The following is a 26,548-nucleotide window of genomic DNA, read 5'->3' on the forward strand; positions in this document are numbered from 1 at the left end:
GCACTGGCTTTGAATATCACACCACTTAAAGGTGAATCCTGGCTCTGACACTTACCAGCTTTGTGGCTTTGAGCAAGATCCTTAACCTCCTCCCTGGGCCTTAGTTTCTTCCCCTGCAAAGTGGGGATAATAGGAAAACTGCCTCCTGGGCTGCAGCGAGGTGCTCAAAACGCGCTGCGAGGTTCCCAAGCGAAAGCTCACACAGACATTTATAGCGGTAACTTACTATTGCTAAGGTCTGTTGCATAAAAAGATAAAGGTGTAAATAACCACGCTTCTCCTAAAAGGGCCCCGTTCTTATCAGAAAGCTCTGCTGAGCGCCTGGGCCTGGCCCCTTCGCTCCGGGTCTCCGGGCTGAGTGACGTCCCGGGACCCTCCAGGTGAGGGCGGAGCTGTCTCTCGGGCCGGGGGGGGCGGAGTCGCGAGCGGGTCACGTGGGGGCGCGGGGGGCGGGCCCCGGCGCGCGCTGGTCACGCGGCCGGTGTTGACACTTCCGGGTGGGACCCGAGTGCGGCGGTGGGGCCGGGGCGGGCGGCTCTGCGGCGACCATGGCGTACAGCGGCCTCACGGTGCCTCTGATCGTGATGAGCGTGTTCTGGAGCATCGTGGGCTTCCTGGTGCCCTGGTTCATCCCCAAGGGTCCCAACCGGGGGTGAGTGCGCCAGGCTCGCCCCGGGGGCGGGGGGCGGGGGCACGGGACGCGCGGCGGGCCGGGAGGGGGAGGGGCGGCCCCGCACCGCGGGGACCCTCTCGGGTGGCCCCGACCCCCGAGCAGCCCCGATTTCCTTGTCGCAGCAGCTTCGGTGACTCCCGTCCGGCGCGCGAGGAGGGTGACCTCGGCCGACCGTTCTTGGGAAGGAGTTTTTGGGGGAATTTTTTCTCGTCACGGTCCCGTGTGGGGACGGTGTAGTCGGAAATTGGCTTATACCGACCCAAGAAGAAGTTGGGCCTCGGCCTCCTGCTCTCCACCCAGTTGAGGCCTCGTTTGCCCAAAGGAAGGGAGTTAAATAAATAAAACAGAAACGGCCCCTCTGCGCTTCGCGTGTTGTCGCAGTTGCACCGGACACGCTCGTGCAGCGACGTCCAGCCCGGGCCTCGCGTCTGCTGGGCGCCGGGAGGTAGTTGGGGCCCCATCGGGAGCGGGGTTGTTACCGAGGAGCAGGAGGTGTCGTTCAGAATCCCCTGCGTCATACCTTTTGGAGGGCGCTCCCGACCTTGTGTGTGAGTAACAAGTTCTGAGGATGTTGGTGAAGAAAGACGCTTCCCCCCATGGTAATGAGAGCGTGATCTGTTTTGTGAGTAAACTTGTATGAAATAGAGGCTTATCTTCGAAGGGGCTTTAGCACACTTTTTTTTCTTCTTCTTGCCTTTTAGTTCCTCTTTTGCCTATTAGTCATTTCGTCTCAGTGCAAGATCATGTGGGGTGAAACTTAGACTGAAGTCACCGTTTGTCAGAATCACCATTTTTTTCCCCTTTGAGATTAATTGGTGGCTTCACAGAGCTTTGCATGCGCAGTAAGCATTCAACAACCATCTCTTGAGTGGATAATTCTATTGCCTTTATTAAAAGAAAGAACACTGTTACTTCCTTAATATTTTGTGACCCGAACCCCCTTTGCTCTCTTAAATAAACTTGTATTAGACCTGTTACTTCCAACTAGTTTAAAAGTAAAATATAATTTGTTTAAGAAGGAAAAATGGTGCATGAATTTCAATCATTTGGTAGCATCAGGTCCCTCTTGCCTGCCTCCCTCCCATCTTTCCAGCCAGTAATAGATGAAATGGAGTCAGAATCCAGGGGCTAGGAAAGCAGTTTATATTAATCAAATGTAATTTCTTAGACTTATTTCTCCTACTCGAGTTAGAGAACAACAGAGTACTTCTTTGTTGTGTTTCCATCTTCAACTATTTCATTACACCGGCGACTGTCAACCATTGTACTGCAAGAATTTTTAAAACATGAATACCTGACGAGGGTCACTGACCTCCTTCCCTTAGATTATCAAATAAAAAAATGACAACAGCCAACACAACAGTAGCCATCAGGTGTGAATGCCCTGTCTTGAACCATAAATGTAGGTCATGTAATAGAGTTGCATCTCACTGTTCAGGTCACATAAGGTTGCACCTCACTGGTTAATTCTTGGTACCAGAAATCCTTATATACAAGTATAGGTACCTGATTTTTAAAAAATTCACTTTGGAACAAATAGGGTAGGCAGTTACTATTATTATTATTATTATTTTGTGAATCAATAAAATTTATACCTATTTTTTGTTAGATCGGCAAAAGTATATATTTTTTGTGTTCTGTAGAATTTTAATAATTAGCTTATGTGTGGCACGGGATGAAAAAGGTTGAAAATCATTGCATGACACCACTACCTGCCTTTCCAGCCTTCATACTCAGAAAAGCATTTATTAATGTGCCGGTAGCATTGACCGCTTTCTTAAAGACCCCCACCGGGGCCCACCCTGCCCAGCCTTGGACTTGATGCCACTGCTGTCATTCAGGGTAGTGAACTGCCTCCTATAGTGCACGGGGCTCAGTTTCTAGATCCGAGTGTCATGATTCAGGTTTGACCTGCTAGTGACATGTTATCCCTGTCTAAGTCTCCTCCTCCACCCCATCCTTGTATTTCCTGCTCTTGGCAGGATTGAGCAGGTCTTAAAACACAGTGTCTCCTAGGAGTTACAGTATGACACTTTGGGAAACACTGCCCCTAGCTGGATGTTCCCTGTGACCTTGGACAACTCAGTTCTTTTCCACATCCCCACTTCCTCATTGCAAAGTGGGAATGTTAGTGCTGAATTTTCAAGTACTAGTTTCCCTTCGCCTCCTGCAGATTAAGTTTTTTAAATTCATGGAGGAGCTGAATTGCTTCAAGGTGTAAGGAGCTTTTTTGCTTCAAAGCATTAAAACATCGTCATTAAGGAGCTAGCAAAGCACCTTGATGACGGTGCTGCGTGTGGAGGGAGGGAGGCTCTGAGATTGCAGCCGCTTCCCTGTGAGACCCCTGCATGTCAGATGGCAGGAAGCTGGGTGACTTGCTTTTCAGGACCTGGTGGGCAGGGAGAAAAAAGGGCAAGAGGGAATCTGTGTAACCTGCAGGCCCTTCCTCATTCTTTCCTACGGCCGGAAAGGGTTAGGATAAAAGCAGGCCTGTGCCCGAATCAGCTGCCCTGGCCATCCCTGCTTTTCACGGTCTCCTTCATTTCCCTTTGGGAATCCACACATCTCTAAATGCTTCAGGTTTTACACTGTGGCTCCCTTAGCAGTAGGTTGGGGGCAGGGTGGGGAGAGCACAGGCAAGGGCTGCCAAGAGTTGTCAGCTGGTTTTTTCAAGCAGGCAGGACATTTTCAGACATACAGAAAAGTAGGAAGAGCAGTATGACTGCTGCATACCACCCGTAGACCCAGTAATTGTTACGTGTTGACGTTTGCTTTATCTGAATACGTGAGTGCACGTGCATGTGCACATCTCGCAGCACTTTTATCTCAGACACCCCTGCGCACACCTTTATTTTCCTGCATCTGCACTTACTGACCCTCTGACGTACAGATAGATCCATGGGTTGATCTTGTTGTTATTGTTCCACTTGTTTGTTGTCTGGGTTTTTTTGTTTTTTTAATCCTCACTGGAGGATATTTTTTTCATTGCTTTTTCCGAGGGGGGGGAGAGAAACATCAATGTGAGAGAGACACATTGATTGGTTGCCTCCCAACCAAGTGCTGAAGTATGTGCCCTTGTCTGAAATCAAACCCAGGACCCTTCAGTCTGAGGGCCGACGCTCTAACCACTGAGCAAGACCAGCTAGGGCAGGGATTTTTATCTGTTCCCTTCACTCCTCTCTCCCCAGAGCCTTGTACATAACTGGGCACTCAGTGAAAATCTGGTGAATGAATGAATGAATGAATGAATGGATGTGCCTGTATATTAACCATAGAAAAATACACACACACAGAACTTATAAAGGATGAGTTAAACATTACATAGGAGTTCTGATAATTGCTTCTCGCCTCCTAGGAGACAGTCCTGCTTACTCTGTGGGGTGTGGAGACTTCTGTTTGGACACAACTCTTATAGATGGTGGGGCCATTGAAAGGTGTTAAGCCGCAGAGTGATATGATGAAAGGAATATTGTAGAAAGATTAATCCGGGTGATTGCGGATAGAATGAAAGGGAAGGAAGAAAGTTTTGACTCTGCTAGCAGTTAGCCAGGCGAGCGTGATAAATTTTGGTGTTTAGACCTAAAGGAAAGGAAAAAATCCACAAAGGGAAGGATGCTTTAGAAGGACTAACCCACAGCATTTGGTGACTCTGAGGGTGCAGAGGAGGCGTGAGCAAAAAGATGACAGATTTGAGGGTGGTTGGGTGGGTGGAATGGCAGAACTACTTCTGGGGAGCCGGAGATTCAGAGGGGGGCCTTGGGGAGGAGAAATGGAAGAGATTAGCATGGATCCAATTTTAGAAATGACATTCACCTGGTTTGAGATCCAGGTTTAACCATTTTTCAGACAGGAGTAGAGATGGAGAGGGCGACACTAGAGAGCCACCTTTTTCAAAGAATAGTGTCTTTTTGTGGTAGAGAGTCCTCTAAATAGGGTAGTTACTTGGATGTCAAAACTAATTGTCACTGCAGCCTTTGTGTTCAGTTTCAGGTGGGTTTGGATTAGACATTTGATCTGTGGCATAATATCCCTTTAAATACAAATAAATGCTTAATTATTTACTTAAACCTCTACCAAATGCACCCCTGGGTGCACTGCAGTCTATGGGTGTGGGACAGATTCAGGTGCATTTTCTGGATGCACAGTCCCTGCTGGTTTGATAACTTGGGAAGGGGACTTGAATCATCCTGCAGTTTGCAAGTTATCTAATGGATTTTTTGTTGTTGTTTTTTAGAGTTATCATCACCATGTTGGTGACCTGCTCAGTTTGCTGCTATCTGTTGTAAGTATGCTTCTCTTGTAAGTAGTTTTTTCCTAAAATAAGCAGTGTTCTTCGCATTTATAATGCTTGTGATGGAAATGAAATGAGTGGAGCATGGTCATTGGAAACTTGACAGCTTTGCTTCATCGAAGCTTGTCCCTCATGTAGTATCTAGAAATAGTGTTTGAAGATTGAAAATAGCACACTTTTCCTATTTACATAATTTTATAATTATGTATTAAGTATTTATATAATTTTATAATTATGTAATTAATTACATAATTAAATATAAGTATATTTAAGTAAGAACTGTACAGATTCTCTCTCTCTGTCAACACAAGTACAGTTTATTTGGCACAAGTTTAAAGCTTATAATTAGTCAGACATTGTCTTTGTCGTGCTTTGTATTTCACTATCATGAAGTATTTAGGCCCCATTTCACTTAAATATCTCACTATGAAGCCAGTAAAGCCATTCTTTTTTTTAATTGTCTGTGTCCATGGGCTGTGCATATATGTTCTTCGGTTAATCTCTTCCCTTCCCGCCAAAAGCCATTCTTTATTATGACTTTTTGTTCATCTGGTGAACAGAAGTTGAGCTACAATTGTAATCAAGTAGAGTAAGAGCAATTTTTTTAGTTTAAAAAAATTTAAGAGTCATAATTAACATCTATTTCAATAGGTTATATTGTTTATATAAACTGTCAAATGAAAACTACTTTAGGATGTGTAAAGTGACCCTCAGCATCTAGTTTCGGAATACTGTTCTTTGTCCTCATGAGCGGCGGAGTTGCAGTTGAACTGTTTGAAAGATGTCTCCAGCTCTTGTTCACTTTCTCCCCTTCCGTGGAGAGTGGAACCAGGCGAGTCCCAGGAAGAAACTGAGTATTAGTCAGTTCATAGAGAAAATAACCACTTCGAGTATTCAAGGCCTTATGATTTATTTCTTTTTAAAAAAATTTATATTTCACGTACCATAAAATGCATGGTTCTAGGGATTTCTTTTCAGGATTTTGAACCAGTGATTGTCTTTTCTTGAGGAGAGCTCTCGAACTTCCTGAGACTTCCTTACAAGGAAAGGAAGGATTGGTGTTAACCAAACTCTTGTTCAGTGCACGCACGAGGCAGGAAGCAGCAGTTCTAACCCTGTGGTGAAGGGCCATGGCTGTCTGTGAATTTCTAATGTCTTCAGGCTTTTCACTAAGGGTTTCGAAAAAATGTGGGGATGAGCCAGTTCCAGCCTTGGCAAAGATAAAAATCCACCACAGGCAGTTATTCCGGTGAATTTTGGCTCTCTGGCCAATCATTCAGTCACTGTTCAAGTGTAGCATTGAGCGTTTAAAGCTGAATCCTAGTGGACTGCACAGGCATTGCTAACTGATCATGGTGTTTGCCTGCCTCAGACCAGGGCTCAGAAGATGAGCCTTTGGAGTTGGCTGGGGTAGCCTTTTTTTCTGGTGAGAGAAGTAAAGAGGCTTTTGGGGATGACAGCTCAGCCTCCAGAATGGAAGTTTGACAGGTAGCATGTGGAAGGAACTAGTGAGTGTTCATTCTTACACTACACTAGCCGTGTTTAGCTCTGAGGAGTAAATGAGAGGAAGTACATGCGTCGTTGGGAATCGTCATTTTAGTAGGCGTCATTGAGTACCAATTCACGGTCCTACTGAATCTCCCACAGAAATCCCAACAAGGTGGCCCTTTGTCAGTCCAGGAGCCAAGGAGTGGCCCGCCATTGAAAAGGCCTTTGTTCTTGTTTCACTGAAGATCGCTGCGCCCTGAGCAGTGAGGTGGGTGATAGGGTCTTAAAACCAAGATGGGACAAAAACACTTTCTGACTCTCTCAATCTCCGTCTTTGAAATTTAGTTCATTTTCATGATACTCTTTTTAGAACAAAGAAAGTTTTCCAGTCAGTCTCATACCTCTTATTTTAATTTTTAACTGTAAAATGAGTATCTGGACTTGGTTGGAACTTATATCACTTGGAGCCTTTGTGACTCAATTGAGAACTATCCGCGAACCCTTACCTCTTGCTGTCTAGATTTTAGACTATTTTTCACTGTGTACCAATGTGTCATGACAGCTGTGTTGACAGTGGGTTCATACTGTCATGGGTGTATTCGTGGAGGCAGTGCACAGAGTTCCAGCGTTAAATGCTTCTGGATGGCATAGACTTTTTGAAATTATTTTTTTCCCTTGAAACCTGATTATATATCCTACTTAGCAAGTTATCTGTCTGAAACATATGGGTGGAATTCAGCCCCTAAATACTTCACATACCTGATTTCACAAAGGGGTGGAATTCTTGATTAAATTAGAAAGTCAAAGAAAACTTTACTGTTTGGTGCTTATAAGTATATTTTCTTGAATATACCTCTCTTGAAGAAAGACATACCCAAAGAAACTGGATTTCCTAAACAAAGTCATGTTTTGAAATATGTTCATGGACTTTTAAGTTGCCTCTGTTTTTGGCAAATTTTTCCTCTTCCCAGTTTGTTCCAGTTGAAGGTTAGATTCTGTGGGGTGTGACGTGTCTGCGCTCTGAATAAGCCAGGATCTCTGCCAGTATGACCAGCTTGTGTTAATAGTTCAACAGAGGAAAGTCCATTTCAAAACAGAAACTCATTTGGGGACAGCCTAAGATTGACATGCCGGTGAAACTTCTGAGAGGTGTCAAACGGGAGAGATTTGAGGCCAGGAGACTGTAATTTCCTAAAACAGTGGTTGTCTACTAAGGCTGCTGCTGGCATCTGGTGGGCAGAGGCCAGGGATGCCTCTGTGTTTCCGACAGTGGACAGGACAACTCCCTCCTCCCAGCAAAGAACTGTTCAGCCCCAAATGTCAGTAATGCTGTGGCTGAGAAATGTGCCCTAAAGAAGAGAGGACAGGGCCAGAGCTGAGGATTGCCAGCATTTAGATGTACAGCTGAGGAAGGGCCAGAAAAGGGCACCCTTGAGCCTTCTCTGTTGAATTAGGAGTGAGTGGAACGCAGGAAGGAATCCGAGGGTAGTAAAATCAGCAGGCATGCACCCCAAAGTGGAAGTCAGTATTCCATGAGTGGGAGAGAACTGTCTGGAGGCAGCACAGGGGAACAAAGAAGTTAGTACTCCCCTCACCAAAGCCTGAGTCGTGTGGTGTAAGCCCTTTCTGCTTGAAAGAGTTTCCGGGAAGCCAGGTTTCAGGGGAGCTGGAGGCAACCAAAGTGTGAAAATAGGAGGAGGTGTATGGTTGAGTGACAGACCTCAGAGCAAGTTACAGAGAACCCAGTGGAAGGGGTTGGAAGAAAGGGAAGGGGCGATGTTGGATCAAGTGGTGAGATGAGCAGAGCAGTTTGGGGAGGAATTTGGATCATGGTAGATAATCCTGGGAGAGTTGGGGAAAAAATTTTCTGGCAATAATTGAGGTAAATGAGTATATGAGATCTGTCAAGTTTGGTTCTTATAGTTCCTGTCGTTAGGCAAGGGCTGGACCTGAGGCTTTCCACTGCAGCCGGGCAGTGAGGAAGCTTGGGCAATTAGGCACACTGCTTCCCAGGACACCAGCACTAGAATGGTGGGGTCAGGCTTTGTTTTGTTTTTGTAGTTTTGTTTCCCAGTACAGCTGCAACATTGATTGCTGCAACATTGATTGAAGACTTTCCTTTCTCCATTAAATTGCTTTGGCATCTTTGTTCAAAATGACCGAATATGTGTGAGTCTATTTCCAGACTGACTATCTCTTCTGTTCATTGATTTCTTTGTCTAGCCCTGTGGCAGTACCATACGCTCTTGGATATTGTAGCTTTGTGTTGAAATCAGGAAGTCTGAGTCCTCCGTGTTTGTTCTTCAAGATTATTTGGTTATTCTAAAATAGCCATATACATTTTAGAATCTGCTTGCCAGTTTCTACAAAAAAAGCCTGTTCAGATTTTAACTGAGATTGTGTTGAATCTATAGATCAATTTGGAGAGAACTGGCATTTTAATGATACTGAGTCTTCTGTTCATGAACATGGTATATCCCTATTTATTTAGATTTTTCTTTTATTTATTTCCTTCTGACTTTGGGCTTACCTTGCTCTTTTTCTAGCTTCTTGAAGTAGAAACTTAGATCATTGATTTTAAACCTGTGTTCTTTTTAGATATAAGAAATTAATGCAGGGAGATTAAAGATGGTGGCAGACTTAGTGGAAGCTACACTGACACTCTCCCAGAACTATACTGGAATTACTACTAAAATATAGTAAAACCATCCTGAATAATCAACTGCAACTGAAGTCGAGCTGGAGAGCACCCTCATAACCAAGGAGGAAAAGTGGAGACCACATAGAGATGGGTAGGAAGTGAGGAGGCACGAGAGGGCTGGCTGGGCTCCCATAGGCAGCAGCTGAAGGTCCAGAGGGATATCTCAGCTTTGGGGGGTTCCTACTGAGGACTCTGGGGCCTAAACCCCAGGCAGCGCTTCCCAGCCAAGCGCACCAGAACTGAGAAAGGTGCCCACATAACATCTGGCTGTGAAAAGCAGCAGTGCTTCTGTCTTCCAGGGAGAGGTGGCTGGAAATGCAGGCACCCTCTTAAAGAGCCAACACAAAGTTTCGTGTTCAGCCACTCACCTTGGGCTCCAGCAGAGGGAGGGCAGAGTGGAATGGAGGTGTGTGAGGAGAATCTGGGGTTGTGGGCTCTGGAGATTGAGATCAGAAGGCACCTGTCTGGATTCCTGTGCCAAGTCATTCCCCCATACTACAGAGGAGGTCTTTCTCAGGCAGAAAATTTGCTGCTTTTGTCTGAGGGGGAAGCAATTGCCCCACCCTGCTGGAAAACCTCTCACCCTACCCAGAGGAGTTTCTGCAGCCTGAGGCTCATTAAGAGAATCAGATTAATTAGCCTGCAGGCAGAGGCAGACCTCTGAGTGCTGCGAGTGTTTGCCTGATCTGCTTCTGGATCCAAGCCTTGGAAAATCAGACTTTGGTGTGCATCTTGATCCTGTCCAATTGCACCCAGCTCCAGCAGAGGAGACCTCAAGCTGAGAGTTGTTGATAGCTCCAAACAGGGTACTCACAAACTGCGTCTGACATTGGCCTGCACCATAGACCCTCCAAAAAGATTGAGAGTCCTAGCAGATCTACCTAATACATAGAAACAAACCCAAACAGGCAACCAAAATGGGGAGACAAAAAAACAAGCCCCAAATGAAAGAACAAGAGAAGTCTCCAGAAAAGGAGCTAAATGAAATGGAGATAAGCAATCTATCAGATACAGAGTTCAGAATACTGATTGTAAGGATGCTTAACAGCATGAAAAAAAATATAGAAACTATGAAGGAAATTAAGAATGACATAACAGAAATAAAGAACACATGGGAAGGAATAAATAGCAGATTAGAGGAAGCTTAGGATCGGATCAGTGAATTAAAGGACAGGGTAGAAAAAAGTCACTCAATCAGAGATCCAAAAAGAAAAACCGATTAAAAAACAGGAGGACAGTTTAAGGGAGCTGTGTGACAACATGAAATGTAACAGTATTCGCATTATAGGAGTGCCAGAAGAGGTCAAAAGTAAGTAAGGGTTAGAGAACCTGTTTGAAGAAATAATGGCAGAAAACTTTCTCTGCCCGGTGAATGAAAAAGTCACACAAGTTCAGGAGGCACAGAGAGTCCAAAGCAAGAAGAATCCAAAGAGGCCCACACCCAGACACATCACAAAATGCCAAGAATTCTAGACAGCAAGAATCTTAAAGGAAGCTAGAGAAAAGCAATCTGTTACAAAGGAGCTCCCATAAGGCTTCCAGCTGACTTCTCATCAGAAACTCTACAGTCCAGAAGGGAATGGCATGAAGTATTCAAGGTAATGAAAAGCAAGGATCTGAAACCAAGACTACTCTGTCCAGCAAGGCTGTCTTTTAAAATGGTGAAATAAAGAGCTTCCCAGACAAAGGCTAAAGGAGTTTACTACCACCAAACCAGCATTGCAGGAAATGTTAAAGGCACTGTTGTAATTAGAAGTAGAAAGAGAAACATAGGCATAAAGAATTAAAATGGCAATATTTAAGTACCTGTTTATAATAACCTTAAATGTAAATCAAATGCTCCAGTTGGGTGGCTGAATGGATAAGAAACATGATCCAAATATATGCTGTCTACGAGAGTCCCACCTCAGAACAAAAGACTCATACAGGATGAGAGTGAAGGGATGAAAAAAATTTTCCATGCAAATGGAAATGAAAAAAAAGGCTAGGGTAGCAACACGTCAGACAAAATAGACTTCAAAATGAAGACCATAGCAAGAGACGAGAAAGGTCACTACATAATACTAAAGGGATCGATACAGCAAGAGGATATAACCCTGATAAACATATATGCAACCAATATAGGAGCACCTAAATTTATTTTAAAAACTTCTAGAGGACTTTAAGGGAGAGATCGACAGCAGGAGTCATACTAGGGGACTTTAACACCTCATTGATTTCACTGGATAGCTCTTCCAGACGAAAAATCAACAAGGAAACAGTGACCCTAAGTGACACACTAGATCAGATGGATTTAATTGACATTTACAGAACATTCCATCCCAAAGCTGCAGAATATACATTCTTCTCAAGTGCACAACAGTAGATGAGTGGATAAAAAAGCTGTGGTACATTTATACCATGGAATACTATGCAGCTGTAAAAAAGAAGGATCACTTGTCCTTTGGGACAGCATGGAGGGAACTGGAGAGTATTATGCTTAGCGAAATAAGCAGTCAGAGAAAGACAAGTACCATATGATCTCACTCATATGTAGAATGTAACAAACAAAATAAACTGATGAACAAAATAGATCCAGAGACATAGAAGCATGGAACAGACTGAGGGATCTCAGAGGGAAGGTGAGGGTGGGGGACTGGGTGGGAAGAGATTAATCAAAGAACTTATATGTCTATAAGCATAACTCATGGACACAGACATTGTTATGGGGAAGGCCTGGGAGTGGGGTGGTTGTGGGGTGGAGGGGATCAATGGGGGAAAAAGAGGGACACCTGTAACACTTCCAACAAGAAAGATAAATAAAAACATTTAAAATTTGAAAAAAAATTAATGCAAAAAAAGAGAAATGAATGCAATGACATTCCCTCTAAGCATTGCTTTAGCTACAGCCTACAAAATTTGATGACGCTATGTTTTCATTTTTAGAAATTTATTTAATTTCCAAATATTTGGAGCTTTCCTAGATATCTTATCAGAAGATATACTCTGTAAGATTCTGATCTTTTGAAAATGGGAACATATTCATGGCTCGGCATATGGTTTATCTTGATGGCCGTTTCATGTGCACTTGAATGTATATTTTGCAGTTGTTGAGTTTTGTGTTCTATAAACGTCGGGCCAGGGAAGTTCAAATCTTCTATATCCTTACTGAGTTTTTGTGGGTTTTTTTCCTACTTTTTCATTAATTGCTGAGATAAGGTGTTAAAATCATCAGCTATTGTGGATTTTTTCTATTTTTCTTTTGAATTATTTCCATTTTGTTTCATATGTTTTGAAGCTCTGTTATTAGGGGCATACACATTTGTGATTGTTATGTTTTGATGAATTGATATTTTTATCATTATAAAATTTCCTCCTTTTATCTTTAACTCAATTTTTATTTCATCGGATATTAATAATCATACCATCTTTTTTATTCTCATTATATTTGTGTCTTTATATTTGGAATGTGCCTTTTTGCTTTAGCGCAATCTTTTTTATCCATTTTGTCTGCCTTTTAATTGGCAAGTGGATATTCACATACAGTTAATGTAGTTACTGGTATAGCTAGGTTTGGGTCCACTATTTTGTTAGTTGTTTGGCTTGTCTCATCTGTTTTTTGTTCCTCTGCTTTTCATTTTATGCCTTATTCTATGTTAATTGAATATATTTTATATTCTGTTTTAACTCCTCTAAGGGCTTTTTAGCTATATGTTTTTTATATATTTCTTTTCAGTCTTTGCTGTAGTGATTGTAATGTCCATTCTTAACTTTTTAAATCTTCCTAGAGTTAATATTGAGCTACTTTAGGTAAAATGTAACAACCTTGCGATAATATGATTTTATTTACTCCCCGTCTTTTGTGGTATTGTTATCATATATTTTACATCTATGCATATTGTAAAACCCCTACTACAGTATAACAATTTTTACCTTAAAGAATCATATGTCTTATAAAGAAATTAAGAGAAAGAATATTTTATATTTGCCCACATATTTACCATTTTTAATGCTCCTCATTTTTATTTTATTTTTGTAGATTTGAGTTTCTAGTATCCCTTCAGCATAAAGAAGTTCCTTTAGTGTTTGTTGTAGTACAGGTTTGCTGACAAATTTTCTCAGCTTTCATGTATCTGAAAATGCCTTTATTTCACTTCTATATTTGAAGGATATTTTTTCTGAATATAGAATTGTGGGTTGACAGGATTTTTCTTTTTTTCAAACAGAGTTGAGATGTTCTTCAGCTGTCTACTGCCCTTGTTGTTTCTTCTGAGAACTCAGCTATAATTTGAATAATTGTTCCTCTGTATGCATACTTTTTCCTCTGGATGTTATCAAGATTTTCTCTTTAGCTTTGGTTTTCATCAGTTTGACTATGATGTGTGTAGGTGTGGTTTTCTTTTAATTTATTCTGATTTGGGTTTGCTGAGCTATTTTGGGTGTATAAGTTAATATTTCCCACCAAATTTGAGAAAATTACAACCTATATTTATTTACTCTATTTTTTTCCTGCTATATTCTTTTTCTCCTTTTGAGACTTCAATTACATGTATGGTAGACTTTTTTTTTATTTCTTCAGATTGGATAGTTTCTGTTGATCTGTCTTCAGGTTCACTGACTATTTCTTCTATCATCTCCAGTCTATTAGTAAACCCATCCAAAGATTTTTCAGTTTGTGTAGTATACATTTTAGTTGTAAAATTTCCATTGGGTTCTTTTTTTATAGTTTTAATTTATTTTTTGAGATCCCTAATCTCTAGTACCATCAAATAGTTGGTTTTTATTTTTTGTTCAGTTTATTATTACTGTCTAAGGATGAGTTTGATACAAGCTACTCTGCTATTACCAGAAGCAGATCTCACCTATTGACTTTTTTATTTTCAGGTATTACAGTTTTCATTTCTGTAGAAATTCTTTTGCTACTCTTATAGTTTTACTTCCCCCCTCTCTTTTTCTTTCCCTTCCTCTCTCTCTTCCTTCTTTCTCCCTGTACATATTTTAAGCTTATCCTATTTCTTAAGGCATAGTTTATTTATAATCTATATCTGATAATTCCAGTATCTGAAGCCCTTACATGTCTGTGTCTGCTCTTTGCTGCCTCTCACTTGTAGTGCCTTGTTTCCATATGTGTTTAGTTATAGTTGACTGCCAGTTGTTCTTTTTCCCTATAATTTTTATGTGTGACTTCTTCGGGGGTCTGGTATGAAGGTGGGCTCCTCCTAGAAAGGATTTACATTGCTTCTGCTAGCTGCCTAAGACCATCACCAGTGTGAACTTTAATTAAGTAAAATTCTTAATATATGGTTTTTTTAAAATGATGTAGAATGAATTTCAGTTGCGGACCTTCATGAAGACCAGTTCTCAGTGTTAGTCATTTTCTTCTTCTTTCTTGGTACTTATATTTGAGACAGTTGACTTTCCTAGCATTTCCTTTGAGGGGGTTCTCTTTGGTTAATTCCTACCTGGAGTTAGGACCTTTTGGGGTCTTAACATTTTGCAGCGAGGTATTTGAAAATTTTATTAGACTCTATACCTTGCATGGGCCCTGGGCTTTATCTACTGTTTCCCATGCCCTATGCGGTCCCAAGTTCATCTGGCTTAGTATATGGTCTTAAGGTATGGAAAGCAATGTGCAGTTACTTTACTTTCCTCTGGGTACTTGCCTTCACTTTGCTTTTTTGTAAGGTACTTGCTTACAGTTCTCTCATGGATACATTTAAAATATTTTGATATCTTGGCTCTTTTCAGTGGAAGAGAAATCTAAATACCTGGCCTAGCATATTATCTGCTAGATGAAAAAGTTTTATTTTTCTTATTCTGACTTTATGATCTTTTCCTTTATAATGTGGCAGATAAGAGTATTGTTACGGCCTTTGAACTGGAAGGCCTGGTATAGAAAGTGTAGAGAAAAGAAAGGAGAGATAATTCAAGAGCTGGCAAAAATAGGGCATATCCCTGCTGTATGAAAAGGTCATGGTAGAGATAGGGTTGGCAAAAGGTTAATAGAAAATCATTTTGTACCTTCTCGTCTGGAGTTTGGGGTCCTCTTCCAGGCTCCTCTGGCTATGGCAGAATTCAGTTCCTTGTGGTTGACCTACAACCTTGTCAGCTGTTAGCTGAGGGTCATCCTCACCTCCTAGAGGCCACCCACATTCCTTGCTGTGCAGTCCCTCCACCTTCAAAGCCAGCAACAGAGAGTCTCCGTTGTCTAAAATCCTTCTCACTCTTTAGCAATCTGAGTCTAATAAGGAGATAAAACCCACACAGTAGGGTAAATGGGAAGTATAACAAAATTATTATAAACTATGACAAAAGATTGTAAGATGTAAGGAACTCTATATGATACTCTGGGGCTGAGGGGGACCCAAGGAAGGATAAACTTGAAGGATTCAGACCTCGATGGAGAAGGTGTGGTTCAGCCCATCCAACATAGGAGAAGTTTGTTGGTTTGGCCAGGCTGCAGTTGGTCTGGGCAAGCAGTAGGCCACCTTCTGAGTGCAGGCAGGAGAACAAGTGGCCAGTGGCCCGGTGTGGAGTGGAATCCCTGTGCAGTGCAGCAGGCCCTCAGAGCCTGTAGGCCCTGCAGGGACTCTGGTTTTGGTGTAGAAATGGCTGCAGGAAGGTTATTTCCAGGCTGAGGCTACAAGATCAAAGAGCAACCATGTTCTGGGCCCGAGTCTGCTCAGGCTTCGCCAAATGTCCTCATACCCACTGCTCCAACTCCCTGTTCCGCCTGCAGTGTCCCTCCGGCTCCCTCTACCGAGACAGCTTACCACCCTGCTGTCTTTAAGAAGAGAAAAAGGAATTCAGTTGTTTATCACAGAGCATAAGCTAATTGGCAATAAACTCATAAGTTATACACACGCTCCAAATGCCTTTTGTCAGGGAGGCCCTGTCCCCTTAAGGAGCTCACCCAGTTTTGGTGACGTCTACTCAGGATGTTGTCCCTTTCCTCAGCCAACCGTATGTTAGAAACTGATCACAGGAGTGACCATCATCATGCTCGCTGTCTTGGATTTAGCCAGGGTGTGTACACCAGGGGTTGGGTATCTTGGGGGACATCCTAGAATTCTGCCCACCACAGAGGGAGGGGGCGGGAGAAGAGGCGGAGAGGAGGGTGACTCAGTGCCACATGAGAAACTCCTTTGTAAAGTATACGGGTTGTATTGCATTCCACACCTGAATACATTTTAGCTGTCTCATGAGAAAGAGAAGGAATAACTAGTATTTATTAAACGACTATTTGTCAACTACTCCAAAGAGCACTTTCATATATTCTCTCTTTATTTCTTAACATCTTGAGGCAGGGATTATTATTGTCATTTTACAAAAGGGGAAACTGAGGCTCAGGGTTGGAAGGCCACTTGCCTGGAGACAGTCAACTAATTAATATTTAGTATAGCTGGAATTAAAATCCAACCCTGCTTAATACTGAATCCCATATTTCCTAATAGCGCCCAACAATATGCTGCCCTAAAAGAGTTTGTGTCATTGGACTGGAATGAGGGCAGATGACAGAGATCATCTCAGTGGAGATAGGGCAGGTCGCTCTTCTGCATCTGTGCTGTCTCTTAAGGAACTCACTGACAGAGGTCACTCCTGTCATGGCCATCGCTGGAGGGACAGTGGATCAGAAGGGAAGTCCTTGCCAACAGGGAAGCTGGGCGTTTATCCACTTGATCTGTGCGTCACCGGGAAGTAACTGCGCCTCTCTATTCCCTGTTCTCATATCTGAATGTGAAACAAAAGAACAAAGCAGGATTTCAGAGAGCTGGGCGTAGCGTTTTCTGTGGGGGAAGGTGTACGGCCTGGTCGGCGGGTTCCAGTGGCACAGAGCTGAGCTCGTGGAAGTGTCCAGGGAGCGTGTAGAATGAGCCTCCCGTGCGTCTCTCCCAGAGCAGCCCACTGCTTCCCGGTTTGTCTCACAAGCTCTGGAGCCCCTTGGGGCTTGGTCCCTCTTCTCATTCCTCCGTGCACCCCCAGAGCCTGGCCTGGAGCATGGCCTTGGTAATGATTGTGGGAGAAACCAGGACATTTGTCTCAGCCTGGTTTAGTGGGACTCAGGCGCCCTGGGTCCCCATCCAGCCCTATCGCTGATTCACTGGGGGGATTAGTGTCCTTGTCTTTAGAATGAGGAACATGGACTCGACTTCTGGGCCATTCCAGCTCTGCGGACAGATGTCACCACACCATAGCTGCCCCAGGCAGTTGAATAATCTCAGATGGTTGGTTCTGAGGCTGGACCTCAGGTTAGGGGACACGTGGAACAGTTTGGGCAGATTTGCAGGGCACATTTCGTTCTCTCCTTGGACGCATGAAGTAGATTCATTGGAATATGACCGCTTCCCCCGCCCACGCCCGTCAGTTCAGGCTGGGTGTTTCCCCCTCCCAGCTCTCCACCGGGTTTCTCTGCTTTAAAGGGACATTTCAAGTCGGGCTGAGTTGGAAGGGCAGGCGTAGAGCTCAGCAGGTCAGAGGGGGACAATCCCTCCATGAAATTTCAGATGAAGCGGCCTGGGCCGTCTCCCAAGGAGCTTTCTTGAACTGTGATTTGTTGGGGTTTTTAAGTGAGATGTTTTGCTTGAATCAAACCATTAAAAATAGTATATAAAATTAAATTTTAAAAAGTTTCTCGATACTGACTTGAGCAAGCAAAGTAGACTTTGTGCTTGCTTCTAGATATTTCTTCTTTACCTCAGATACCAAAGGCTTGTCCTGGATTTAACCAGTAATCAGCAGATGGATTCTTTATTTCCTTAACCCCCAGATCAACTTAGATTTTGCTAAATCGATGCCTTCTGAAATGTTGTCAGTACTTCAGAAGGTAACTTTTGTGGGAACATTAGTCTGACTGGATTTCTGGTTCAGGAGCTTCTGTCACCTAATTGATATTGTGACCATGGGCAAATAGTTTAGCCTCTCTCTGCCTCAGTTTCCTTAACTGTATTTTGAGAGAATTAAAAGAAAGGTTACACATGACGCAGAGTGTCAGTATTTTTACAAGCTCCCTGGGTCATGACTGTGGGATCTGGATGGAGAGCCACTGCCGCACAGCGTCACGGGAGGTGCTGGGATCTGGTGTCTCTTTCACTCAGTACTATGTTGTGGTGAAGAAAGACAGTCCAGTTGAGGTGCTAACACACTTTTTATTCAGATGTCTAAGCATTAGCCAGTATTTCAGTCTCTTACAAAAAGACGAACAGCTATTTTTACGGTCAGCTTCTCTTGCCTGCTGGGATTGGGGAAGTCCTGGGTCTGTGTGGAATTTTCCATCACTCTAGCTCTGCACCGGGAGCGTTTGCTGCAGCCAGAGCTCTCCAGTGTGCCTGCCTGTGCTGTCCTCCCCTTTCTTTTATTACAGTGTCAGATGTTAAGCCACAACTACATGTCTTGGTATTTTGTTTGTGTTTAATACTCTAGTTCTCAGGACAGATCAGAGAATCTCATCTGAATTAGCTTTTTGTTTATGAAGTGAGTCAGCTCGAGGTATCTGTCTTGGCCTGATCTCCTCAGGTGTCATGTTACCTGTCACAAAACCCCCTTTTGTAGGGTGGGGTGAGGAGGCGGGTACACTGTTTCTGTAGGTGCAGGTTTCTGGTGCGGTGCTTGTCGTTGGTGATCAGAATTGGCTTTTTGATCCTTTGATTGGAAGAGTTCTAAAAATGACAGCAAGTGAAAGAATAGAGATCCAACCAGATAATGGCCTGGTTGTGTTTGGCTAGTTCCCCTTTTATGGAGGAATTTAGGGTCCTAAAGTTTCTTTTCTTTGGTTCTAGCTCATTGGTATTCAAACTTCGCTGGGCATATGAATTACTATATCAGGTATAAAATCATTGGTGATCAGTATAAGAACATGCTAAAGACAATTTGTGTGCTATTTTCCATGTCTAACCCTGAGCTTCCATGTAACACCATTGTACTTCCTGCATAAGTAGTCCATAACACAGAGGAATACCTTGTCACTTAAGAGTCTGAAGTGAGCAGGGGTGTTAAAGCCCATTTGGTTCACCTGTCTGGGGCTCATATTTTAGTGCTAATGGTGGTTAGAGAAGGGGCACTGAAGTGTTCGAGCCTAATTGGGAGATGGTGGGCTGAAATTTAACCTGGCTGTGCCAGCACAGGTGGGTGTGTCATACGGGTTGTGGGTCTTAGTGTTTGGAGAACAGATAAAGTAACGCCCGTTTTAAGCTCTAAGCCAGGCTCCCTTTAGCACAGTGTGTTTTGAACTTGTATTGAAGGTTGGTCTGAACAGAATAGACTTAAGTTTTACTAAAGCTCTTTTTTTCATCCCAGTTGAAAATGTTGTTCCCATGTGATCTCACTGCTCTTGTTTTCATTCCTCCCCCATTACTCTTTCAGTTGGCTGATTGCAATTCTGGCCCAGCTCAACCCTCTCTTCGGACCGCAGTTGAAAAATGAAACCATCTGGTACCTCAAGTATCACTGGCCTTGAGGAAGGGACCGCTGCCCAGTGCCCAGCCATCAAGGTGACTATACCCTTGACCTTTCACATCAGGTTGTCAATCACTCAGCTAGAATTTGCCTTGACTTTTTCTCAGCATTTTATGGCCGTTTTAACACTTGGCAAGGGCAGGCTGCTGAAGCAAACATGGTGCAGAGCAGAAGTAGAAGTGAATTTGGAACTTAGGTCATTTGCTTTACCGAAGGACTTATCCATAAGATTCTCTTAAATTCTGTTGCCCTGCCATTTAAAATACAGTTTGATGTATAGGACTGAGTTTGCATGCTGCCTTTTAGAGCTCAGGAAAGCGACCATTGGTAGTTGGTATTGCAAGACTCCGTAGCTTCAAGAAGTGGCTGGCAGAGTTGAAACGAAGAGCATTTCTGAATGCTTTTGGAAATTGGTCTTCAGATTGCAGCTTTTATTTCGTTCTGAGAGAGAGGCCAGGAGTGATAGAGTAGAAAGATTCAGTCGCCACTGAGAGGTGGAAGCCTGTCTTTTAGTTTGTTCCTCTGTGTCCATCATTTTGATAAAGGGCAGTTAGCACTAAAGGCTCGATTAGACTCCGGTGCAGCTTTGGGGCACGGGCACCTCTTCAGTGGTACCGTGAACCTCGTACTGCCTGGCAGGAGACACGGTGTCTGGCTCTCCTGGCTTCAGTGACGCTAAGATGAGCAGTGGATTCAGGTAAGGACAACCTGGTCCTCCACTTGGGAAGTTGTCTGTCAGCCTTTCATTCGGTGATTTTAGTCATTGATGGCCGTAGCCTGAATTAAGTGTTTCCATAGAAATTGCAAAATGGTGATTTTCTAGTTCTATCATGACTTCTACATTTGATTAGGTGAACTTTTTCTATAAAGATGAACTTTCCCTCATCAACTAGGGTTGTTGGATAACCTTGAAATACAGACTATATAGGAAAAGCAGAGTATGTATTTAATTATTTTTTTTTAATTTTCAGAGTAACTTGTTGGTGCTCAAGTTCCTTTTAGGGTATCCAGTGAGCTTTTCTTTTCCTTTTGAATTGTAATCAGTTACATTTATTATCCTTTTCATGTTCAGTTGTTCTTTCTTAGGCCTATGGGAGCCTGTCTAGATGGGCTTCTGTGTCCTTTTGATATTAGTCTTTGATAGTTTCCTTACTTTCTGGCAGCATCGAGATGTCCCAGATCCCTCTTGTATGTGCCCTGGCCCAGGCTTGGAATCAGCTGGTCCTCCGATTGCTCTCTGAATTTCCCAGTGAAAGGATCCTGGTTCACTTGTCAGTCTTCATGCCCTGCTGGCCCGGGTTCCTTTCAGTGGGAATGGTATTTGAAAACTACGATCTGATTGCTAGGTGCATCTGTTTCTGCTGGGGTGTTGTTGCTTCTAAGTCTTTACAATGGACAGAGCCAGAAGTGTGTACTTTGAAGAAGAAAAAGGATCGTGAGTTCATGTTAGTATTTCTAATTCAAATTTAACATTACAAGGGTTTTTGCTTTTTTTTTTTTTTTTTTACTTCTTTGGTTTTATACTTTAATATCATTCACATATGCTGAAAATCTTGGTCCTAAAGACAGTAACTTAATTATTTACTTTCATTGGCCTACAGTACATATAAAATAGTTTCAAAATAACACCAATTAACTACCACTATACCTTTACTAGTGCAGTTTAGGATATCTTTCCTGCTTTATTTGTCCTCAGAACAAATAAAGAACAATGCTGTTTTCTGAAGTCACTTGAAATAATTATTTTTTTCTGGTGGTTATCAATTTGGTATGTAGTTAGATTAAGTTTTATTTTTGTTCAATTCATAGTAATTTTTTATTTGCTGCTGTTTTTGAATATGTAAAACATATTTCCAAAGTAAAAATTATAAGCAAGATATATTCAGAGAAGTTGTATCCTTCTGGTGTTTCATTTTGCTTAAGATAAGCAAATGCATACGTTCTTGTGTGTGTGTGTGCGCGCGCGCGCACACACACTCGCGTGGTATCTCCATTCTCCCTACACACACACAGCTGTCACAGAAAAGATATATATACTGTTCTATAGCTTGCTTTTTCCCCGAACACTGGAGCCTAGAGATTGTTCCTATCAGTGTATAGAGATCTTCCTCAATTCTTTTTACCATTGATGTCCTGGATTTTTCTGTTTTTAGTCTTTTGCTATTATTAATAAGGTCACAATGCCATCCTGTGTGTATGACATTGTATATTTTTGCTAGTGATCTTTGGGTTAGATTCCCTGAAAATGAAATCTTTGGGTTAAAGGTAAAAATACTTTTTCTGTATGTTACCACATCCCCTTCTCTGGGGATTGTGCTGGTTTTGCATTCCTGCCAGCAGTCTAGCAGAATGCCTGTTCTTTGCAGCTGGGTTTGTGCCAATCTGATAGCTAAGTAGTCAGCTTTTTCCCTTGTTGCCCAGAGGCATTTTGATTTCCCTCTTACATAGATGTTTTTAAAAAAACCTGATTCATAAGATGTTCTTACCTGCCTTTTTTCCACAAGTCTCCTGTTTTCTAGCCTTCCGTTTAACTATAGTGAGTGATAGGTAAGGGTGCTGATTGGGCTTTAAAGCTGAGAACTCCCAGCACTGCTTCCACTTACCTTTTCTGAGCCTCGCTTCCTTCCCTTAATGAGAGATACACTGGGTGTGTGGATCTGAAGGTTTCGTTTGCCTGTTCTTTTCAGTCTCCTGTGTGTGTTAACCTAGTGGATGAATTCCTAACATTTGCACTGTGGTCCACAGCACAAACCGGAGCTGCTGCTTGAAACCCTTCTATTAAAGGTTGTTTCTTTAAAAGGAAAATGCCAGGAAGTAGGAGGCACAGCCAGGCCAGCCTTAATCGTGAACACCATGCCACGTTTATCCCAGGTTTGAGGCAGTGATTACGGCAGTACCAGGACACTAGGCCTTTGGAGGTACCCCGTCAAGAGATCTAATATGTGGGTAGCATTGGAGCAAGCAGAGCTCTTAAGATAGGACTTCACTTTTCTGTGGTAAACTTAAAAGATCGAGCTAAATTCTCTTTTGAACTTTGAACTTGCACCCAGCAGTGGGATGATGGAGTTCAGAACCCAGATTTAGGCTTGCCTTCATCCGGTAAGGAAAAGTGTTTGATCTTGTACGTGATTAAGAGCTTAGGTTTGGAAAGTAGCAGATGTGCGCTGGACCTGGTATTCAGCAAGAGGAAAGGGAGGAACAGTGGGGAAAACTTTAGAAAAAATTTCTACAGGTGAAATCGACTTGAGCTGAACAACACAGTTAAACACCTGGTTTGTCTTTGCTACTTTCATCACTTTCCCTGCCGTGATTTTCTTCCACATATCGATGATGGGCTGAGTGCTAGCACATTGTATTCATTGACTGGAAGTCTTGCCCAGAGCTGCTCAGAACAGTGCTCACTCAATCTTCGCCCCTGCCAGCCTTGTCCCCCTTGCAGTTTAACTGTCACATCAAGGCTGCTGTTTTGTCAATGTCCTGTTTCCCTGCAGCCTTGGGGCTGTCACCTAGTATGTAGTCTCCTTGCAGTGGATTTGGCTTCAGACCCAGTGTCCTGGAAGTTAGTTTGTTTGCCATATCATTGTAGTAGGTTAGATGAGCTTACATGGTTTGCCACAGTCCTAAAGGGCAGAAATTCTATTTTATTCCAAAGTGTGGACAGGAGAGGAAGAGAGGTTGTTGGTAATTAGGCTTCTGCCCTGGGGGAGCTGTTTTCCTATGCATTCCAAAAATATCTGAGTGCTCATGGGGTACATATACTGAGTGGGGATTCAGGGAAGGCTTTGAAGAGTTTCTGGTCTGTTCGAGGTTGAAATGAAGCCACGCCTGTGACAGGTGAAACAGTGCGAGCTGTCTGTGGTTGAAAAGCGTGTCTTTTATCTGATCCTGGCTGCATGTTCTGCTGCCACTTCAAACTCAGCCACGTCTCCACTTCAGTTCCTGTGTCCTAGTTTTCCCTGTCACTTAGGGTCAGAACTTGTCAATCACTTCTTTCTCCTCTTCGTCAAATCAGTTGATCCTGGTAATGTCTCTGTGTCCATTCCTCCTTTGGACACCCGAATTTCTGACCCTAGTCACTCAGCTCTGAGTTACTGCAGTGGCTCCTCATTGCGTCCCCCTGTGTCTACAGTCAGTATGTCCACAAACACCACCCTGGTTATCTTCCTGGGGGAGCACTTCCCGATACAGCTCCCTGCTTGCCCCGGACCCTCAGTCTCCATGGGCTACTGCAGGGGTTTATTTTAACCTGAGGTGCCTGAGTTCAGCGGGTACAGGCCCCTTGAAATCCTGTGTAACATGTTGTAAACACAGCTTTTTATCAGGGTCACCAAAGGTCCCATGAGCCACAAAAGATAAGAAAGACTCACCTGCAGGACATGTCCAGCTTTCTAACCTGGCGGTCAAGGCCTTCCCGTCTGCCCTCGGACCTCCTTCACGGCTTCTGCACTGCCCTCCTCCGTGACCTATGGGTCCAGCCCCACTGTTTTCATGTTCCTGACCTAATTAGCTTTACTTACCTTTTCCTGCCTCTCACTACCTACAGCATTCATTTAGAAGGCAGGTTAGTAAATGCTCTATTTTGCAAACATTCTTCTGCTGTCTTATTCCCCTCCCCCCCGTAATTCTTCCTGCTGCTTTCTCAGTGTGTCCAGCTTGCAAGGTCTTGCACATACTTTCCTGGCCACTTGGTTTCAAACCCACCACCTTTGGTGCACAGACAACGCTCTAACCAACTGAGCCACACCGGCAAGGGCTAGACAAGGAATTATTTTGTGAATTTATTTGAAATGAAAAAATAAAGATAAAAATGACACCTACATTTGAATAAAAAATATATTCAGTCATCCTTCCCTGAACAGATTTCCTGGTTCTGGACTTCATGTTTCTATGTTGTCTTCATTCTCAGTTTTATCTGAAAGTAGCCTTAGTGATTCCCTTATTTTACAAAACGAGAGTGTGGCCCCTTTGGTGAGTTCTCCTCCCCCACCCCCATCTAATGAGAGATGATTAGAATATGTGCTTCTTTAATTCACTCCAGAATCAAACCGCAAGTCCATGCCATTTAACACGCCTCTCACTCACATTTATCTTAAACTGGCTGTCATGAACTCTAGTGAAAATTATCCCCGGTTTCTCTGTGAGTTTTCAAAAATGAATACCTACTTTTTCATTCTGTGATTATTTGTCCCAAAAGACTTCAGCGGTGAGGAGTCTACAAGTCTGTTCCTCAGAAAACATGACCACACAGAGCATCTGTGCTCACCCTCCTCAAGTGCAGTCATAGTCGGCCTGGAGCCCAGGTCTGTGCAGTGGGAGCCCTGCTGGCCAGCGGGGGCAGAAAGTGCCCCTCAGATCCCAGGAGAGGGCTGAGGAGCGGGGGCTGCGGGAGACCACTCTCTCTGGTAACTGCCCTCTGCGGCCTGGCCTGCGCGGTCCTTCCTAGCGCACTGTAAACGTGGCCTCACTGTAACTGTCCCCCACCTGGAGGTGAGCCCACCTGCCTCGGTCCCAGCAGTCTGTGCTTTCCACCACCCGGGGCAGTGCGACGGCCTCCGCTTCTGGGTCCCTGGAGCCCGGGCATTGGGAACCTATTATCCCACTGCACTGTGGATTCTCCTGGTTTTGCTTCACTGACTTGGAAAACCTTGAGGGCCCATCACATCTCTCTGTGCACTGTTTCACCTTCAGTCTTGTCACAAACTATGTCTCATCCGAATGGAACTAGCTCCTCCACCTGCACTTACCCCTCTGCATTCTGGCAAACCATGTGTCATAACCAACGTGTTCTCTTATCTGCCAACTCAAGCCGTGTGTGGAAGTTGTCTTCGAAAGACATTTTCTCTTGCTTCGTTTTTTAATTTCAGAAGTAACATATGTGGCTTTATTTATATAGTGTTATAAAACACGCTTTACATAAAGGAGTTTACGCGACCACTGTGATGTGTGAAGATTCCTGGTCTAAATGTTTACTAGCTCTGCAAAGGTGATGTTGCAGCTTGAAGCTTCTAGCAAAAGACGCTCACGTTTGTCACCTACACTTGTGGTGGCAAGAATGGGGAGCACACTAGGAGCAACTTCGAGTACCAAGGACAAAGGGCCTGCTCTTTAGGAGTCTGAGAGAAAAGCTTGCCATGCCTGGCTCCCTTGCTGTACGAGGGGAAGGGAAGTTGATTCCTGAAACTGAAGTGAACTCATTAGATTCCTCTGTGATTGGTCTTAGTCACTTCACTCTTCCTCTTTCTATGACACAGTCAGACTTGCTTGTGATCCTTAGTTTAGCAGCGTCCTTGGTAACGGACCTCTTGTCTCAGTCCCGCAGGGCCCACCCACGTTTGCACGTTAATTGAACCCACTTCTCCTTGTGTTTATTGAGCACCTGTGTATTTTAAGTGATTGGCCTGATTGACTTGGTTGATGTCAACCGTTGCCCTCGTAAGGATGGTGTGGGGACCAGTGACTAGCCCGGCTTTGTTTTGCAGGTCGTGACGAGAATTCCTCTAGATGTGCAGTCACCTCCACCCCTGGGCCACCTTCCTTGGCTCGCCTGCTCTGGCCACCAGCTGCCTTAAACATTCACACCACACTGGCTGTCTCATTCTCCAGTGCAGTACTTTCTCCTGTTAGCTTTTTTACACTTTGATGAATTACGTGCCTCCTTAATCTAAACTGTGCTGACGCCATCAGATGTTTATGCACCCCTCTGAGACAGAAGGTGCTCCTCTGAGAAACACGGCACTCTCTCCTTGGGACCTGTGGACTTGAAGATGGCTCCTGCCTGCTCATGACACGGGAATCAGTGAAGTGCTTAAAAGCTGTCACGAGACACTAAGACTCCAGTGCGGCAGCCAATAGGAGAGCATGGTCAAGGGGAGATCTGTCCCAGCAGAATTACACCAAAGTATATTTTCAGGATGAATTTCTTACTTCTGCTATCTTTTGGAATAAATTATTTTCCTGCTTTCTA

At 43.5% G+C, this 26,548-nt stretch overlaps 1 protein-coding gene across 1 annotated transcript; it reads left to right on the plus strand.

Moving 5' to 3' along the window:
• The first annotated feature begins 451 nt into the window (after window positions 1–451).
• ATP6V0E1 (ATPase H+ transporting V0 subunit e1) lies at window positions 452–26,548 on the plus strand. The gene is made up of 4 exons (XM_081135508.1): window positions 452–652; window positions 4,908–4,955; window positions 19,492–19,619; window positions 26,064–26,548. Exons 1-3 carry the CDS (start codon window positions 549–551, stop codon window positions 19,583–19,585), a joined length of 246 nt encoding a protein of 81 aa, XP_080991634.1. The 5' UTR covers window positions 452–548; the 3' UTR covers window positions 19,586–19,619; window positions 26,064–26,548.

Source organism: Miniopterus schreibersii (genome assembly GCF_964146895.1).
Source record: "Miniopterus schreibersii genome assembly, chromosome: 4".
Taxonomy (NCBI): Eukaryota; Metazoa; Chordata; class Mammalia; order Chiroptera; family Miniopteridae; genus Miniopterus; species Miniopterus schreibersii.